General features: G+C 54.8%; 1 protein-coding gene across 1 annotated transcript in view; it reads right to left on the reverse strand.

The window, feature by feature from the left end:
* Nucleotides 1-270: 270 nt before the first annotated feature.
* Nucleotides 271-20,221, reverse strand: part of CLPTM1 (CLPTM1 regulator of GABA type A receptor forward trafficking) — a 36,674-nt gene continuing 16,723 nt past the window's right edge. Inside the window, exons 4-14 of the mRNA XM_049900779.1 lie at nt 19,397-19,555; nt 15,790-15,907; nt 7,777-7,862; nt 6,823-6,943; nt 5,923-6,167; nt 5,090-5,183; nt 2,368-2,558; nt 1,964-2,059; nt 1,561-1,696; nt 833-1,000; nt 271-656 (exon numbers count right to left, since the gene is read on the reverse strand). Of these exons, the coding sequence (XP_049756736.1) occupies nt 361-656; nt 833-1,000; nt 1,561-1,696; nt 1,964-2,059; nt 2,368-2,558; nt 5,090-5,183; nt 5,923-6,167; nt 6,823-6,943; nt 7,777-7,862; nt 15,790-15,907; nt 19,397-19,555 (1,710 nt within the window). The 3' untranslated portion in view covers nt 271-360. The remainder of the gene's footprint in view (nt 657-832; nt 1,001-1,560; nt 1,697-1,963; nt 2,060-2,367; nt 2,559-5,089; nt 5,184-5,922; nt 6,168-6,822; nt 6,944-7,776; nt 7,863-15,789; nt 15,908-19,396; nt 19,556-20,221) is intronic.

A 20,221-nucleotide genomic window follows, 5' to 3' on the forward strand; every position in this document is an offset into this window, starting at 1 on the left:
CGACAAGATGATGGATGGCCAGGGGCACCCCCCACAGGGAGCCCCAGCCCCCCCGCCCGGCCCACCCCCACCTTGGCCGCCCCACGTCGGCTTCACCATGATTCCCGATGGTGCTGGGCTGGCGGGAGAGATGGTGAGAAACACAGAGGAACAGATGGACAGACGGTGCCTCCACATATAACGTGCCCTGGCCGGCTGCGGCCCCACGCACCAGACGCTGGGCCCTGGCCCGAGGGAGGCCTCCTGCTGCCCCGGCCCGATCTGTCCATGGAAGGGGCAACAGGAGGGAAGCGATGGGGGCTGGGGAGGCAGGGCCAGTGGTGGTCACCAGGAACCGGAGCAGATGAGGACCCGGAGTGGCTAATCCTTTTTCTTGTCCTCTGCTGGCTTTGGAGGAGCTTCATGGGGCTCATCTGAAGAGCTGGCCCCCTGGGTGGACTTGTTAGGCAGGGCCGTGGCGGCCTCCTCTTCAGTGGTGGCGGCAGTTGTGGTGGTGGTGGTGGCAGGTGGAGGTGTGAGGGCCCCTGCTGCTGTCGGGGCCTCGGCCACAGGGGCAGCTGCTGTGGGGTCCTCTCCACTCATGCCAAACTCATTCACCCGTGTGGGGTCGACGCGGTAGATCCACCGTTGGTAGAGGTAGATGAAGAAAACCACATCTGGGGGTGGGGGTAAGGGGAGGCTGCATGAGGAGAAGGCACCCTCATCCTGGCCCACAGTCAGGCTGGGGTGCAGGTGGGGAGCTGACCGAGGTCCCTCAAAGACTGAGCCGAGTGCCCTCAGACCAAACCCCGCTCTGGCGGGGGCCCCTGCCTAGCTACTGGCCGGGCCTCACCGTCCCGCAGGCAGCCGATCCGGTACATCACGGGCATCTTGATGACGAAGGCGAACAGGTCATCGATGAAGGTGTTGAGGGCCTTGTAGGTGAGCATGCGCCAGGGCAGGTGGGCCACGGACTTGAGCTTGTAGTTGATGAAGAGCTGAGGTGTCATTGTGATGAAGCCTGTGGCAGTGGTGGTGATGAGACGTGTGAGCAGAGGGCAGCTCGCAAGGCCTGAAGCTGCGGGCTTGCCATCGGACCCCGACCTCACTGCCCGCGTCTCCCACCCCTCTCCTTGCCCACTCGGCATCAGCCACACCGGCCTCTCCCTATTTCCAAAACGCCCCTGGCCTGTCCTATCTCAGGGGCTTTGCACGTATTCTGCCCTGTTGCCAGGCCTTTGCAAGGCTCCCTCCTTGGCACTGTGATCCCCTTTGCGTGTGCCCCTCACTGTGCCCTGCCCTGCACTGCCCCACTCTGTGACTCACTCATCTGCTTGCTGTCTGGGTGCCCCCCGGATGAAATGCTGAGGACGGGGACTGAAATGTACTGTTCATCTCCTCCAGGAAGCCCCCTCCCCGACCCCCACGCTGGGTCAGGTGTCCCCCTGGGCTTCCCAGCCCAGCCCACTTTGGGTTGTCACTGAGGGGACAGGTCCGTCTTCCTGCGTGGACCGGGTGCCCTGGGAGGGGCCGATGAGGTCACTGCTGGGTCTCAGCACGGCCAGCCGGGGGCCCGCTCACCGAAGGTCAGCAGGAAGCCATAGAGCATGCTGAGCAACCAGGAGTACCAGCCCTTGTGCTCCAGGTACAGGAGACTGTAGACGGCGTAGCAGCCCAGGAGGGGGAAGAGGATCCAAGACAGGTACCGGAAGGCCATCTGCGGGGTCATGCAGTGGGCTGTGACCTGGCTCCGTGGCACTGCCTCACCCGCCCACACCTGGCCTGGCGGGCCCGCCCAAGGGGAATTTCCAGGTGGCCTTGGGAACTCTGGACTTGGCCAGGAGGACATGTGGCAGGTGTGGAATCAGGGTGTGATGCAGCCATCAGGCACGACCCCACCTCGATCGCAGGCAGATGGCCTGGCCTGCACCCAGTGCCAGGCCCTGGAGACCCCAGGTCCAGGCTCACTTCAGGGGACACTCACGTCATCATACACTTTGGTCGAGGACTCGACATACGTGGACTTGTCCTTGAAGGTCGGACGGGGAAAGATTCCCACCAGCTTGTGCTCCCGGTCCAGCTGTGGACAGGGACAGGGGCCCGGTCAGCTGCCCTGCTGGCCCAGCCCCCCATGTCGGCTCCAGACCCCCACGCCAGCTCCGGCCCCCCACATAGGCCCAACCCCCGCCCCTCCCCACTGTTCCCAGTTCCCCTGCCCCACATGTGACCCAAAAAATCCCCTGATACGAAAATCCCCCTCAGTCCAGGGAGTGTGGCAGACATCGGGAAAGCCCCAGGGCTGGCTCCAGGGTCCCAGCCAGGCCGGAACCGCACTCCCCCCCTGCCCCCGTCAATGCGGTCCCTCGAACGGCGCAGTGGCTGGCTCACCCGGACATCCATGACCTTGGTGATCTTCCAGAGGTCAATGAGGACCCCGATGAAGACGCTGACCTGCACCACGAAGTTGGTTTCGTTGTCCAGGATGTAGAGAAGGACCACTATGGACTGGAACACGCCGAAGAAGACCGAGCGCACGGACAGGCCCTCCAGGGATTGCCGGCTGTTCCAGAACTGGATGTCTGTGCGTGGGAGGGGTGAAGTGGGGACTGAGGGGCCTCAGGGCCCGCATGCGGCTCGCTCAGCCCCCCAAGGCAGCCACATCCCCCTCAGATTTTCCATGGGGTGGGGTGCACACCACTGCTCACTCCCACAGAGTCTCTTGTTCACCCGGGACAGGCAGGGCCTGACCCATCGCCTGACTGACCTCGTAGGACAAGGGCATCTGGCCATGGACTGGTGCCCACTGTGCCAGTGAGAGGGTCACAGGGAGCCACAACCCTGAGGCTGCACAGCCTGAGCACGGTGGGATTGGGCGGAAGCTGCCTCTGTATGACACCAGACTGGGGCTGTCCACCGTGATGCCATCCTGCCTGCCTGGGGTGGGAGGATCCTGGACATGCCCTTCAAGACCACCTCCTCCAGCCCCTACCCCGAAATTATGAAGGAACTGGCTCAGAGACACATTTGGGACAGAGACAAGGGCCCTGCACTGTGACCTCCAACCCGGAGCCCCTTCTGAGGCTACTCCTGGATCCCCAGGCAGCAATGCCCCTTGCTGAGCTTTGATATCCCCATCGGCCGAATGGGGATGACAGTAACTGTAGCTCCCGTTTTCTGACCAGGATGTGGATGAGTTCTTGTGGCACCACACGAGGCCAACCCTCTGCCACCATGGCCAGCTCAGAGGCCACGATGGGCCCCGGCCTCACGGGACAGGCCTGGGGTTGAGCTGCCCCATTCCAGAGCGCCAGCACGCTCAGAAGGCTCCTTCCCATCTAGCTGCCTCCAGCAGGCCATTTTCTCCCTGAGGAGCTTTGAGGGGGACACTTACAGAACCCTGGCCAATCTCGACTGGGAAGAACGGGTCTGGGTTGGCTTTGAGGGGATGGTGGACACCAGCCCCGCCTCAGACTGGGAGGCAGCACAGCGCTGTGTGTTAAAACCAGACCCAAGAAGACATGGCCCAGCCCCTGGACTCTCTGTTAGCCCAGAACTAAAACCGTTCCTGAAACCAACTCTTCAGACAAAGATTATGCTGGACTATGAGACATAAAATGATACTCGTGAAGAGTACGCTTCTTAGCTCAAGCAGATACACAAGACTAAACAGGCTGCACCTGTCCAAAGGGGAGATGAGAAGGTAGAAAGGGACAGGAGCTGGCAGAATGGACACGGAAAACCCAGGGTGGAAAGGAGTGTGCTGTCACATTGTAGGGAGAGTGAATGGAGTCACATAACGATCTGTGTATAAATCTCTGTATGAGGAACTAACTCGAGCTATAAACTTTCACTTAAAGCAAAATCAATCAGTCAATCAATCAATCAAACCAGGCCCGAGCCCCTTGCTGTGTGATCTGGGGCAAGTGGCTGTACCACCCTGTGCTTTCACTTCTCATCTAGAATAAAGGGGTCCTTGCCGACCCCAGCTCAGTGTCAGTGGAGTGTTAGGAGGGTGGCGCATGTCCAGTGAGCTCTCAATATGCTGGTTAACAGCCTGCCTGCAAGTCCCTGGTGGTACAAACAGTTAAGTGCTTGACTGCTAACCAAAAGGCTGGTGGCTCGAGTCTACCCAGAAGCATCTTGGAAAAAAGGCCTGGCGATCTGCCTTCAAAAGGTCATAACTATGAAAACCCTATGGCACACAGTCCGACTCTGAGACACATGGGGTCGCCACGAGTCAGATTCGACTCTATGGCAGCTGGTTTGATTTGTTTTTAATTTTTTGGAACAGACTCTATCAACAGTGGGACACCACTGACTGCTCACCTGTGATGTTACGTTCTTCTAGAAGGTTTCTCCACAACGGCAGTATTAAAGCAACAGTGATAACCATGCACTCATGACTCCTTCCACTTCCAGAAGCTGCAGAGCAGCAGGCCTCCCCCCTCAGACTGGGATCCGCTGGGGAGGGCAGGTGAGGCCCACACGGCCAGGAGGCTGTAAGTGGGGCTCTGGAGCTGGCCCCTGGGTCCTGTGTGACTGTGGGCAAGCCCCCTAACTCCCTGGGCCTCTGCACCCTCACCTGTAACCGTGGGTAGCAACAGGCTTCCTTATGGCCTGTGAGATCAAGGAGCTACCTGGTGAGGTACTCAGAGCAGTGCCTGGCCTACGAAGAGTCCTCCACAAACACAGGCCACCAGCTTGGCTAGCCTTTCAGACTCAGGGGCCTTATGGGGCCAGGGCTTCCTACTCTGTACCCTGAGGGCCATTCCAACAGGCAGCCTGCCGGGAAGGGTGGCAGGAGCTGCTCGGGGCTTCCCTGCTCCCAGCTCGGAGTTCCCCAGCCCTGCTTCCTGGAGACACCGTCTGCCCCTCCCTCAGCGCCTCGCCCAGTGGGAGGGAGTTTCTGGGTTGGGGGTTTTGGGGCCACTGCCCCTCCCCAAGCCCCAAGGCCTCCAGAGGGTGGGGCTGAGAGACCCCAGGCAGAGGGAGGACATGGGGAGGTGGAGAAGGAAAGGGGCAGGCCCTATCCCCCCAAGCATGCATGCCCCACCCCAGCCCCTTCCCTGCCCACCATGGCCTCTTGCAGGCCCCAGGACCCCAGCCCTACCATTCTTGAAGGCCAGGAACTCAAAGACACTGTGGACAATGGACACAATGATGGTGAGCGCCAGCAGGTAGGGGTTGGTCTCCAGGAGGGCCACCTGGGCAGGCAGGGGCAAAGGAGAGTCCCTGTGAGCACTGCCCTCTCTTGCTCCAGGACCCTCTCTTGTCCCCTGGGCCCTGGAAGGACCTGTGGACATCTCCCCAGACCTGTCCCCTCAGGCTGCCCAGAGAAGAAGACTGAAAGCGCACTAGCCAGAGAGCAGGTCAGAGATGGATAGGTGGGAACAGAGAGAGCTATGGCAAGACAGAGAGAAGGGGGCAGAGAAGACAGGGCGACAGGGAAAGGGAGAGATGGCAACGTGGAAGGAGGCTGAGACTGGGAGAGAGACAGGGAAACAGAGATGAAAGGACAGTCAGGGTGGAGTAAGGAATAGAAACCCAGCACCGACAACCCCCAGCAGGTGAGGCTGCGTCTCAACGCTAGACACGAGTGAAGAGAAAGATAGAGACGCCAGGCGCTATTTCAAGACGGACTTCGAGAGCAGGCAGAGGCAGAGGCAGCACATCTGAGCCCACAGTCACAGGGGCAGGCCTGGGCAGAAGCAGGGAGCATTGCCCCGAGGGTCTGGTCCAGCAAACAGATGGGGGACAAAGGCCTCGGAGAGGGGACCCTGAGGCAGAGGGCCCAGCACCCACTTCCTGCCCACCAGGGGGCCCTGGGGGATTGTGAAACCACAGGCCAGGGAGCACCTCTCAGGAGGCCCACTTCCCCTTCCCCCCTCGGCCCAGCAAAGTATTGGGAAGCCCCGGGCCTGGCCCCGCCTGGGCAGAACGCACCTTCACAGAATCCTGCTCCTCGTCCGACTGCTCATACAGCTCATCACCCAGGAAGTTCCAGGGCGACTTGGTGCTCTGGGCAGCATAGAGCTGCCAGCGCCACAGCGAGAGTGGGCAGAAGGAGACACGGAGCGGCAGGCTGGCCAGGCTCTCGTTGATGGGGTAGTAGTCCTTCTGCAGGTTCCAGTAGTCGTTGAAGTAGATGATGGGGTAGTAGTCGCCACTCACCGCGTCAAACTTCACGTCTGCGGGCAGAGGGATGGGGACGCTCAGCCCGGGCCAGAGGCCATGGTGCCTGCAACGCTGGGGACACTTCCTGTGGCCTCTGGAGACCAGAGTGGCAAACTCAGACGTCTACAGGGACCCAAAGGGCACTTCTGACAGAGCCTGGGGGACGGGGAGCATGTGAGGAGCTGAAGGTTCCTTTGACCTCAGCAGAGGGGGCTGGGGGGCAAAGGGCCGGGCAGGCCTCAACTACAGGGGCAGCTGAGGCTCAGACCCAGCCCATGGCTGCCCAGAGGGAAGGAGGCCTGGGGTTCCACATATCCAGGTTTTATAAAAGCAGCCCAAAACCTGGATTTTTAAGGATGTTGTCCCAATTTCAAAAGTTGGCAACTGATACATGTTTTTGGAAAGTGGCTTGTGGGCTGAATGAGATCTGTCTGCAGACGGGTTTTGGCCTGTGGGTGGTGTATCCTGGGTCACAGGAGGGTGAGGGAGAGGACAGAGGAAGGGTGTATCTAGGAAGGAAGCAAAGCGGGGTGGTGAGCAGGGTAGGAGATATCTCAGGGGTGCTGGGCCGGAAGACAGGTAAACAGTCTGGTCAGGAGCCAAGGGGGGCCAGGGGCTTATGGGCCCAGAGCAGCTCCCTACAAACTGCTGGGGGGCTGAGGGGCTTACACTGGTCCAGGGGAGGGGGCACGCTGCCCTTGACCCATGGTGTGTGGTCATCCACGATGTTGATGGTGATGTTGGGGTGCCAGTGGGAGATGACCTCCACAGGCCCATAGTCCTCGGCCCTCTGCAGGGAGACAGGCGGAAGCCTCAGAGCAGGCAAGACGCCTTTCTTCTGAGGGCCCCTGTGACGATCATGACAGCAAAGAGCAGCCACCACAGCTAACATCTGCGGCCCCGAGCCAGCCCCACACCAAGTCCTTTCTAGACGCCATCTCCCTGGATGCTCCCAGCCATCTGAGGATCCTCCCCACCGTACAGAGGAGAAAACCAAGGCCTCCGGAGGTAGAGGCAGGGCCTGGGTGGTGGGTTGGGATGCACATGACAGCCACAAGGAAGGGAATATTCCGGCTCAGGCTCGACCCCCAGGCAGCCTCTTCATACTGGGATGGCACCCTCTCAGAGAGGTAGGCTCCTGGCGCCCACACGGGCTACCACTCCTGGCTCCCTCAGCCTGTTGCCCTCTAAAGCCACATCTGTCAAGCACTCACTCTCTGTGGTCCCAGCCCAGCTGACTGCTTGGGCTGGAATCCCTGCCCTGCCCCTGCCTGGCTGATAAGACTGTGGGCAGGTGACTTCCCCTCCCTGCACCTCGGTGTCCTCATCTGCAAATGGGAATGGTGCCAGGACCCACCTCGCAGGGCTGGCGAGAGGGTTAGGAGTGTGTGTAGAGGGCAGAGCACAGACACTGGTACTGTCATCTCGCCCAGATTCTTTTCCACTCTGAGAGGCAGCTCGGATCCCTAACTTGGTGTCCCAGAGAAGATAGCCAAGTCTCAGAGACCAAGTCCCCACAGTGGCTCAGTAGGGGTGCTCAGACAAGTGCCCCAAGAGTCCAGGAGCTGGGCTGTTACCAGGCCAGGCAGCCCCTCCACATCCAACAGCCCTGCTAGCGTTTACCTTGATCATTTCCGGGTCAGCTTCTGTCTCTCCCGTTAACAGGTTCTTAGTTTTCTGGAACCGCCTGCGCTTGTATTTGTTGATCACTGTGAGGGAAGGTGGGAAAAGGGGTGGACATGAGGCCCACTGGCATCTGCAGTAACCAGGCGCCAGGCCTCCCCACCAACGGCTGCTCACCGGTCTCCCGGCTTCCACTCCTCCACACCCCACTGACAATAACACGCACTGCAGAGCCTGACTTTCCTTTCGGAATCTGATGCAGGCCCACTTTTCCCCGTTTTTACAGTGACACTCTGGGGGCAGTGGTGGAATAATCGCCTTTCATGTGGGACACCTGGGTTCTATTCCCGGCCGAGGCACCTCAAGGGCACCCACCACCCGTCTGTCAGTGGAGGTTTGCGTGTTACTATGATACTAAACAGGCTTCGGTGGAACTTCTAGACTGAGGTGAACTAGGAGAAAGGTCTAGTGATCTACTTCTGAAAATCAGCCAGTGATAACTGTGTGGACCACAATGGTCTCATCTGCAACCGATCATGGGGATGGTGCAGAGCTGGGGAGCATTCTGGTCCATGGTGCGTGACGTCACCATGAGTCGAGGCCCGATTTTTTTTTTAACAGCAGCAACGTGGACGTCTGCCGAATCACCCAGCCAGAAACGGTGTCTTCCTGCTCCAGAATCTGCCACATCCCTTCCATCGGCCTGGCCTGTGGATACTCCCAAATCTGACCACTCCCCCCACCCCCAGGCTCCACCACGCCAGCGACAGCGCCGCCTCCTGGATGCCTGCAGTTGCCTCTTCACTGGCCTCTAGTCCCCCCGCTGGCCCCAGGACCTCCTCTCTACACACCAGCCAGTGGTTCCTGGAATCCAGGTGTCTGACCATGTCATTCCGATGTTCCGGAACCCCAGATGGCCCTGCTGCCCCAGCAGAATGCCCGCGATGCTTGCCATGTCTGCGGGCCCCACCAGCCCTCACCACCTCCCGCCCTCGCCCGGCTCATCCTCTCTCTTCAAATACGCTGCTCAGTCTCCCTGAAACATTCCCCCCACACTCTTCATGGCTGTCTCCTTCTTGTCTTTCAAGTCCCTGGTTAAAGGTCCCTTCCTCCACGGGGCTTGCCCGACCACAGGACTGAAGGAACTACCCACTCTCCTCACGGCAAGTGTCACAACCCAAAGTGCACCTGACCATTGGTTTGTTTGCTGTTGGCCCCTCAACCAGACTGTGTGCCAGTGAAGAGAGCACGGGGCCTGCCTCAGCCCAGCGTAGGCAGCGCCCACAGCGGGCACTCAGTGACGACTAGCACAATAAGTGAATTTAAATGGTGGATGGCTGACAGTTTTGAAGATTCGGAGCCACCAGTGTGAGAAGCACTTTGGGATTGTGAATCCCCAGCCAAGAGTCAACCACACTTCCTGTTGCAAAGGCCAGGCCTGGGTCAACCCCTTGGAGCCACCGGCTCCCTGCCACCTGCCCTGAGCCTTCGAGGACTTGCCAGGAGGAAGGGGCTATATTTGCTCACAGGCTTACATGTTGCCCACCCGCCCCCTTGGCCAGGACACTTTTTAGAACTTCCTTCTTCTTTATTGTTAGTTGCCCTCAGGTCGATTTTGACTCACAGCGACTCCCTGTATGCAGAGTAGAACTGCTCAACAGGGGTTTCAAGACTATGACCTGTTAGAAGCAGATCACCAGGCCTGTTTTCCGAGGCACCTCTGGGTGGATTTGAACCACCACCCTTTTGGCTAGTAGTTGAGTGTGTAATCGTTTGTGCCACCCAGGGACTCTAGCACTTTCTTAGGCTGTGATAAAACATGGCCTGCGTCTCCTGTGACTTCTTCCTGCTCCCAAGGGCCAGGGAGAGATGGTAAGCTGGGCAAGGAGGTGGCCAGAAGTGGGGGCTCAGGGGCCAGATATCGGCTCTCCCTCCTATGTGCTGAGGGATGTTGGGTAAGGTTCATCATTTTCCTGGGTTTCAGTTCCTCCTCTGGAGAATGGGGATAAAAATCCTCACCTCTTCTTGACAGAACCTCTCGGAAGTGGCTCGTGTCTACACAGAACCCCACCAGGCAGGGCGTCCCTGTCTGTCACTCTTACACAGACCATAGGGTCAAGACCTCAACCACGAAGGACCAGGGCTCAGGCGCTTCAGGACTCTGTGGACAAGCTCACTGTCAGAATCGCTCCTAGGATTCGGAAGGCTTCAGCCCAGGCCTGCTGCTCTCACATCAGCATGCACGGCATCCCATCATTTCCATCATTAACTCATTGGCCCCATGCCCACGGGAAGCAGGGAACACCCAGGGGTGGGCATCCTGGAAAGTAACTTCCAGGGGGACCTGCTCCATGGCTGTTCCCCACCTGGGAGACTGCCCAGGCAAGGAGGCACAGCTGGGCTGGGCGTGGCCCCAAGAGGGCAGCAAGTGAGGGAGGGAGAGACGGGCTGGGGCTCAGGCAGACAACTTTCTGCAATGTGGAGGCATCCAGACAGGATTGTAATATGAGGAGGACCAGGCTTCTGCAGGAAAGAAGGAGCGCCCTTCTCAGAGTGAAAGCCCTAGAGCCGCGCCGTCCAGCGTGGCGGCTGCATGTGGCTACTGAGCACCAGAAACACCGCTAGTCCAAACCAACAGGTGCCGGGAGAGAAAACACCCGCCGGATTTCAAAGATAAAGTGCAAAAAAAAGGAAACGTAAAATATCCCATTAATAATTTTTCATATTGACTGCGTGTTGAAATGATAATGTACTGAGCTCAATGAAACATAGGATTCAAATTAACTTCACCTTTTCTTTTTACTTTTTCTCGTGTGGCTACTACAAAATCTAAAATGTCTTCTGGGGCTGGTGTTCCCTCTCCAGGGGCAGTGCTGCTCTGGAGCACCGATTCCCGGCCCTTTGGAGGGGACAGTACTGGGGATGGAGGGGCCCCTTCTGGTCCCACAGGCTCGTTCTTTGCCCTGGGGTCAGCGGGTGGACCTGAGCCCTTCAGAGTTCCCATCTGAGGGCTCCAGCTCTGTGGCTGGGGAGGGAGGGCTGGATAGCTGACTCTGTTTGTGCTGACTCTATTTGTGCAGACCACACCAACACCCACCCCATCTACCTAGAGCACAACCTCTCACAGAGTGACACGATCACACTCGCCCTAAACAAAACCACAGACAGTGGTCATGGCCCACCCTGAGCCCCCAAGCCCTAGGCAACCACTAATCTACTGTCTCCATGGAATTGCCTCAGCAACCCTGGTGGCACAAACAGTTTAACGCATGGCTGCTAACTGAAAGGCTGGCGGTTCAAACTCACCGAGCAGCTCCGAGGGAGAAGGCCTGATGATTCACCTGCTCCCATAAAGATTACGGTTCTACTCTGTCACATGGGGTTCCTATGAGTTGAGGTCAACTTGACGGCACCTAACAACAGCTGCAGCACGGATTTGCCTATTCTGGATATTTCATATCAACGGACTCATACAATAAAAAAACCACACGCACAGCCACGCAGTACTGACGTGGATTAGGGGTACACAGGATGCTGCAAGGAGGCTACCCAGCCAGGTCACATTCAGGGCAACCTCTGAGGTATCCAGCCCATCCAACCCAAGCCCCTGACAAACCTCACCTGCAGGGACACATCCATGGGGCCCTCCCTGCGCATCACATGCCCTCATCTCACCCCTGCCCAGAACAATCTTGGCAGATTTCATTACCCAGAAGTCAACCAGGCAGAACATCCCTGTGTAACATGTTTACATAGACACACTCACTAAGGACAGTGCTTGGCAGACACTAGGTGACTTTTCAAACTCAATTTTGGGGACCAACCAAGGCGCATCAGCTGTTTGTTTCATCCAGTGTAGACGATACCAAAAAAGGCTATCATTCTTCAGGATATTTTTATACGAAAAGTAAGAAAGGAAGTAAAACGACCCCATTTTACAGCTGACATGATCTTTTACACAGAAAACCCGAAAGATTCTACAAGAAAGCTGCCAGGACTGATAAAGAAATTCAGTTAAGTGGCAGGGTTCAAGGCCAACACACATCCATCAGTCAGGTCTCTGTACATCAGCAATGAGCAAGCAGAAACGGAAATTAAGGAAACATTACCATTGACAATAGCGTCCAAAAGAATAAAGTACCTAAATAAATTTAACCGAGAAGGTAAAAAGACTTGTTCACAGAAAATTACAAAACAGTACTAAGAGAAATTATAGATTTAAATAAATGGGAGGGCATTCTGTGTTCACAGACTGGAAAACTTAATATAGTTAATATGTCAATACGACCCAAAGCAATCCATAAACACAATACAATCTCCATCAAAATTCCAATAGCCTTAATTGCCTCCGTAAACAACTGCCTCTTCGCCATGAGATCAGAAGAACTGAATGGTGCCTGGCTATCACTACTGAACACTTTGCCCACAGATTCTATAGAAGAATCCTGTTCAAAATGGGGAAAACAAAGAACAGAATTTCAAATTCTCACAGAACCCAGACTTTCTAGAGCCACAGAGGCTGGATGAATCCCCGAAACTAATGCCCTGAGATACTCTTTAAACTTTAAACCAAAAATATCCCCTGAAGTCTTTATAAAACCACACAAAAGCTCAGCTTAACTAGTAAAGAATGTTGCCTTGGGCGTTATGCTCTTTTAAGATCTACCTATATAGGATCGAACTGACAACAGAGCTGGAAAGACTAGATAGGAAACTTAGGAGGCAGTGAGTTCATGTTAATGGGGGAGGAACAACTCAGCGAAGGAGGGTGAGAATGGCTGCACAACTCAAAGAATGCAATCAATGTCACTGAATTGCACATGCAAAAACTGTTGAATTGGTGTATGTTCTTGCTGTGTATATTCTCAGCAACAACAAAAATCTATTGTTAAAAAAAAAACAATTTTAACAGCCTTTTTTAATAGAAATTGAAAAGCCAATCTTCAGATTTATATGGAAGGGCAAGGGCCCATAAAGAGCTAAAGCAATCTTGAAGAAGAAAGTAGGAAGACTCATACTTCCCGATCTCAAAAGCAGTAGGGAAGGCCTAATTCACACGAATAGAATGCTTCTGTCTGTCCCTGTGCCACAGAGACAATCAGATGGATTTTAGCCAATTCCACAGAGCATGACTGGAATAGTTTGAAACAAAAAGGCTAGGCGGAGTACACAAAATTTGTGCTAGCGGAGCAGGGGGCTCTCTGAAGGAGCCGTTCTTCCAATCTGCTGAAACTCAGGTACTGGGAGAGATTCCCGAGTGCTGATGAGTAGACACTGGTCTCAAGGAAAAGACACTAAAATCCAAGCCAGCAAAAAGCAGACAATTATCAAACCCTGGAAAACAGGAAGCTGAACATGAAAGGAAAAAGAACTATATTCGCTGATTGTTAATCTAATAAAAATTATATTCCTGTTGTTTGCTGTTGTTAGGGGGACAACATTCTAAGCGCTCAGGGTCAGGGGAGACCTGTTAACAAGAGTTCTATATCCAGCAAAATTATCTTCAAAAAGGCGAAATAAAGACATTCCAGATAAACAAAAACTGAGGTTTCACTGCAAGCAGATCTGCCTTACAAAAAATTGTTGTTAGATGCCGTTGGGCCAGTTCTGACTCACAGTGACCCCATGTACAACGGAACAAAATGCTGCCCCATCCTGCACCATCCTCACAATCTTTGCTACGTTTCAGCCCGTTGTTGCAGCCACTGCGCCAATCCATCTTGTTGAGGGGCTTCTAAGGAACATTCTGGCTGCACTTCTTCCAAGACAGATTTGTTCATTCTTCTGGAAGTCCATGGTATATTCAATATTCTTTGCCAACACCTCAATTCGAAGGCCTCAATTCTTCTTCGGTCTTCTTACTCACTGTTCAGCTTTCGCATGCATATGAGGTGACTGAAAATATCACGGCTTGGGTCAGGCCCACCTTAGTCCTCAAAGTGACATTTTTGCTTTTTAATAAAGAGATCTTTTGCAGCAGATTTGCCCAATGCTATACACTGTTTGATCTGTTCTTTAAAGGTACCCACCTGTGGTATATTCTTGTATTGGGAGGGATTTCCTCCTGAGTAGAAGGCAATAGGTAATGCCTTTGTGACAGTTAGTTTTATATCTAAACTGGGCTAGGTTATGGTTCCTAATGGTTTGGCCAAACACTAGTTTAGTTGGTGTTGTGGAGTAGTTAAATAAAACAAAAAACCACTTGCCATCAAGTCGATTCCAACTCATGGAAACCTCACATGTGTCAGAGTAAACTGTGCTCCACAGGGTTCTCAATGGCTGATTTTTCAGAAGCAGATCGCCAGGGCTTCCTTCCAAGGCACCTCTGGGTGAACTCAAACCTCTAATCTTTTGGTTAGCAGCCAAGGGTGTTAACCATTTGTACTACCTAGGGACTCTGTAATGTAATTAGCTTATGTCTAATGTAATCACTTTCCATAATACAATCTAATACAATGTAATCAATCAGTTGAGATCCTACCAGTGTACAGTGGATCTCACACCTTCTCACTCAGTTATAAAAAGATCAGAATAGACACACAATGACACAGACAAAGACACACACGGGAAGACAGATGACATGTGAGGATTGTCTTCGAGCCAAGGATCGCTGGCAGACCCCAAAACCACGAGAGATGCTCGTAGAAGGAGACCCTGATTCGGATGCTTAGCCTCGAGAGCTACGGGAAAAGATCTGTTCTTTAAAGCCACCCGCTTGTGGTACTTCTGTTACGGCAGCACTACGTCACTAAGACAGTCTGAAACTGAAAAAAAAACAAGACACTGCAGCATCAACTTGTGAATCAGAGCTGTGTAGACAAGGCAGCAGAAGAAACAGCTGGAAGAGTTGGAAAGTGGTTGCTTCTGGGGAGCGGAAACTGGGGTGGGAAGGGCTGGACAGGAAACAGTTCGGTTTTTCTGTCTTGTTGAATTTTTGAATTTTAAACTGTATACGTGTCATAAAATATTAAAAAAATGTGCCTAGGGCAGAGAAAATCTCAGTTTCGATATGAGCCTGTGTCGACGTCGCAAATGGCAAGTCCCAACCCAGGGCTTCTCGGGCCACTGGTGGGTCCCAGGGGTGGGTTGCCCAATCGCGATCCTCGCACTGAACGCCCAGCGCCACCCAGAGGCTAGCCAGAATGAGTACAGAGAGCAGCCTTGCAAGTGAAGGCCATTTCTCGTTGTGCAGCCCTCACAGCCTTGTCTTGGTCAAGGAAGGGACAAAGGGCTCACAGCACAGCCACTCAAGACCATCAAACGGGCCACCTGGGAGCACCAGTGTTCAATGAAACACTCGCACAAACATCAACCCCCATCTCCAAGGGCAGGTGTTTAGGCGGTGAAGGTTCACACAGGTTGAGCTGACACCAATGCAATTATAGAGCTCACCCCCCAGGCTGAAGGTCCTCCCAGCTCCCTCTGTTCATTCAATCAGTCCTTCTTTCATTCACAAATTATTTTTGAGCATCTGCTTCTCTCAGAAGGAGCCCTGGTTAAATGAGCTTGGCTGCTAACCAAAAAAAAAAAAAAGGTCAGCAGTTAGCACCCACCAGCCACTCCACAGGAGAAAGATGTGGCAGTCTGCTTCCGGGAACATTACAGCCTTGGAAACCCTATGGGGCAGCTCTACTCTGTCCTATAGGGTTGCTATGAATTGGAATCCACTTGATGGCAGTGGGTTTGGTTGGTTTACTTCTCTCAGGCCCTGTACTGTGCACCAGCCAACTCCAGTCTTCCCGCTTTTAAGAACAGTCTCCTCTCCTTCAAAAGCCTCTTTCTCCCCCTGCTCTTTCTAAGCTGATTCCTCCACCGTCTCCAAGCCCTTCCTCTGTGTGTCCACCTGCCGGGTGTCCACAGTCAGACTCATAAAGGGTAGTGGGGTTGAGCCCGTCCCACCAACCCCTTCCCCTCTGAGCCTTGGACTCGCTGCCGACCACACCAGCCTGCACGTGGGCTCCCAGGACACTGAGCACTTGGGCAGTGAATCTGGGCCGTGAGGGAGGGACTTACTCCGGGACATGTGGACTGTGGCGAGCCGACGGTACAAGGCCTTCTGCCGGGGGTCTGGGTGGAAGCCACTCTTGGTAAAGTAGACGTGAATGTAGATGGAGCCATTCTGCTGGACGCTCTGCAAGAAACAGACAGGCAGGTGGGCCAGAAGGCTGACCGGGAGAAGGAAACATTGAGACCCCTCATGACACATCGCCCCTTCAATTCTCTTGCCATCTACTGGGTACTGAGGGCAGACAGGGTTACTCAGTGGTTCAGAACAAAACACTGGCGTCAGATGACTTGGATGCGAATCCTCCTACAGTGCCTAAGCACTGTGGTGATCTCAGGCTTCACCACCTGAGGCTCAGTGCCCCACTGGAAAACGCAGGTAATTACAGCGCTGACCTCAGAGCGGCGCCGTTAAAAGGATACTTAGCATGGTGCCTGGCACAGAGCCAGAGCTCAGGAAGTGTTAGTGGCCTTAACTCATTCAGTAAGATGAGGACCAACCCAGAGCTTTACTACGTGCAGACCTAGGCACATCAAATACCCTCTAAGCGAACGAGAAGGAGCCCTGGTGGCGCAGTGGTTAAAGCGCTCAGCCACGCACCAAAAGGTTGAAGGTTCAAACCCATCAGCCACTCTGCTGGAAAAAGACGGGGCAGTCTGTTCCCACAAAGACTACATACAGCCTTGGAAACCCTATAGGGCAGTTCTACTCTGTCCTATGGGGTTGCTGTGAGTCGGAATCAACTTGATGGCAATGGCTTTAATACAATGAGTTAACACCTGTATAACACATGGGAACCCTTTGCCACAGGTCGTGTTAGAAAAAAGTTTCCATTGAGTCGACTTCAACTCACGGTTGACCCCATGTGTCAGGGCAGAACCACGCTCCATAGGTTTTCATTGGCTGGTCTTTCGGAAGTAGATCACCAGGCCTTTCTGCCAAGGCACTTCTAGTTGGACTCAAACCACTGACTTTTGGCTAGCTGCCAAGTTACTATCCCATCTTCCAGATGAGGAGACTGAGGCTCTCACAGGAGGGCTATGTAACGTGCGGTGAGCAAGTGGACCCAACCCCAGTGCGTCCAATCCCGCGCCCCTCACATCAGTATCAGCACCTCCACACTGGGCCCTCTGCTTGTGCTTTCTAGTATCACCTCATTAATCTCACTGCCTCCCAGGGAGGGCGGACTATTCTCACTCTCCCTGGATAGCTATGAGGAAACTGAGAGGGCCGGTGACTTGCCCGAGGGCACAGGATGGAGGCTGGGTGGTGAAGGCCAGGTCTGAACCATCTTCCAGCAGGGCTGATTCTCCTCCTCACTGCCTGCCTTTTATGCTCCCCTGCACCCCGCACACACATGTATTCCACCCTGAGGCTGGCAAGGAGGGCTAACTGCAAGAGCTCGAGGCAGACCAGCTTGCCAACCCCTTGGCATTCCTCGGATCTCAGGGCAGGGTCTGGGGAGAGGGACACGGGCTGGACTTGAGGTCTCCATGGGAGCCGCCCCTCGGCGCACAGCACCACTCCCCCGCCCCGCCTCAGACTGTGTCGTCATCTGCTTCCAGCCACCCAGACTGACCTGCTCCTGGCACTATAAATATTATCCCTCTAAGACACAGATGGAGCCCTGGTGGTGCAGCGGTTAAAAGTTACGGCTGCTAACCAAAAGGTTGGCAGTTTGAATCCACCAGCCACTCCTTGGAAACCCTCTGGGGTAGTTCTACTCTGTCCTGTAGGGTCACTATGAGTTGGAATCGACAGCAATGAGTTAAGACAGAGATGGGGGCAACAGTGGATCTACGGCGGAGTTCTCCCCCTCCATGCAGGAGACCTGGGGTTTGATTCCTGACCTCACGTGCAGCCACCACCTGTCTGTCAGTGGAGGCTTGTGTGTTACTAAGCTGCAGAGCAGGTTTCAGCAGAGTTTCCAGGCTAAGACAGACTAGGAGGAAAGGCCTGGTAATCTACGTCTGAAAATCAGCCAGTGAAAACCCTACGGATCACAATGGTTCAATCCACAAGCAATCACAGTGATGGCCCAGGTCTGGGCAGCATTTCATTCCATCGTGCCTGGGGTCACCATGAGTCAGGGGCTGACCTGACAGAAGCTAACAGCAACAAGACTGCCCCCACCCAGAAGAGGCGACAGAAGCCTTCTGGGGAGAAACGAATGTGAGGGCGGCTGTCCTGGGCACAGGCCTGCACGGCCCCAGGGAGACGTCCCTCTCCCTCTTTACTGGTTCAGCGTTCACTGCTTCTGCATCAGGTCCCAGGCTGGGCAGTGCTGGGGACACAGCAGTGATGGAGACAGCCCCAGCCCTGCCCTCACAGGGCTCTGTGCAGCAGGGGCCACAGACCTATCCCCAGAGAATGATGACCCAGAGTGGCCAGGGCTGGGATGAGGGAGGCCAGAAGAGACTAGAGGGGGCCCCTGATCTAGCCTGGAGATCAAGAAAGGCTTCCCGGAGGAGGGGATGTTAGAGATGAAAGTCCAAGACACGCAGGAGCTGGAGAGGCAAGAGAGGATTTCAGGAACTGAGAACACAAAAGCCCAACTCCTCTCAGCCCCTTGGTGCCCCTGCCCAGGAGAGGCAAGACTCATCCATCCAAGTGGGGGGGGTCCCCCATCTGTGTCCCACCTGCCTGCACAGGGTGCTGTCAGCAGGGAGGGCTCTGCCTTTACAGAAAGGCCAGGGCTGACCAGGTACCCAGTGACTGGATAATTCCAGGACAGAGGCAGCCAAGCCCTCTGGCCACAGATCTGGAGTCCAGCCTGCAGAGCCCAGCCCGCAAAGCCCTGAGGTCTGACTCCGAGCTCCATCTCAAGGGCTTTGTCTGTCTCTGCCAGCTCTGAGGAAAGGCAGTGGTCCCTCTCATCCTCCCAGGGCCGGGACCTATAAGCATTCTCGTCTGTGGAGCTCCTTCAGATACTGAGGCTATCACCTACAGGAGCTCACAGCCCCACCCTTGCCCTGTCACGTGGGTGGGCTCATTTTACAGATAAAGGGACAAAGACTCATCATCTCTGCTGCCACACAGACCACAGAGGAGCCAGGATTTGAAGCCAGGGCTGCCAGAATCCAGAGCCAGGCAGCCTGGGTACAAATCGTTCACTAGCTGTGTGACCTTGAGTAAGTCACTTAACCTCTCTGTGCCTCTGTTTCCTCATCAGTCAAAACGGGATACTAGCAGTTCCTACTTTACAAGGTTGCTGGGTAGATTCCATGTGTTGGCCTAGAGTGGCATCCCGCATACAATAAGCACTCAATCAACGTTAATATGATTTTGAAACAGGGCTGCCTGACAAAGTGGTGCCGATGGAACACGCACAAAGACGATGGCTAACCTTTCACTGGTTTAAACCCAGAATTACAGAGCCTTGGAGGAAGTGGGGAAGATCCCAGGCCAATTCCAACCTCATCCATGTTTCCCAGATGTCAAGGCCAAGGCTCAGAGGCCTCAAGGGCCTGCCGGTAGCAACACCATGTGTGAGCCAAGGGCAGGGCCAGGCCTGGAGTCTGGATTCCAGAGTCCCCAAGCTGGAAATGGGTTGGAGGAAAGGTGTTTGGTGGGAGCGAAGTGGCCTTGCGGCAGGAAACCAGGAGCTGTCCCTACCTGCGGGATGTCAAGCTCAGCAAAGTGCTCGTAGCAGCCGTCTGAGTTCTCGCCGCTTGTCCAGTCGCCATACACAAGGTCATGCTGCTCCCAGAAGAGGGCTGACGTAGCATTGAAGTCTGTAAAGTGCTCGTGCTCCGAGATGTACACGTGCAGGTTCTGGTGGAAGGGGAAACGGACAGAGCTCAGGACCACCATAGGAGCCTCTGAAGGCTGGCAGATAAAGAGCAGATGAAGAGCTAAGGTCAATATATTAATGTGAACAGTTTTCTTTGTTTGTGGGGCAGTGGCTGTTGCAGAGAAGAGTAGCAGCTGGTAGTATAAATTTTCTCCTTTCTCATACCACCACGTCTGTCCTGGTCTGAGCCTGTGAAGTCTATGAGCAAAGAGCAATCAGAGAATGGCCCACCTGCCAATTTCAATTTGGGGCAGAAAGGAGCAGGACCGCCCTAAAGTCCCTTCTCCCTTCTTGGCCTCTTTTGGCCTTCCTGGTCAGCGCTCTGCAGGCTTATAACGAAGCACAGTCAAGAGCAGTGAGAGTGTTAGCCAGCTACTTGGAACACAGGGGAGGTGGGAAGCAGGGTCTCAGAGGGGAATATCACAGGCCCCCATAGCTGTATCTGCTTAGAGCGCTGAAGGCCACTGGTAAAGAAGAGGTGAGCAAGGGCCACCCTGCAGACGAGGATTCCCAGGGTGCTGGTGAACACAGGCTCCCAGAGCTGCAGAGAGCTGCAAAGGTGGGGACACCTGGTCAGCTGGGTCTGAGTGATGGCTGTGGAGACTCTGAAGCCCCGGCCCACTCCCGACCCGCTGCAAAAGCACCCT

This window comes from Elephas maximus, chromosome 11, assembly GCF_024166365.1.
Source record: "Elephas maximus indicus isolate mEleMax1 chromosome 11, mEleMax1 primary haplotype, whole genome shotgun sequence".
In the NCBI taxonomy this organism is placed as follows: Eukaryota; Metazoa; Chordata; class Mammalia; order Proboscidea; family Elephantidae; genus Elephas; species Elephas maximus.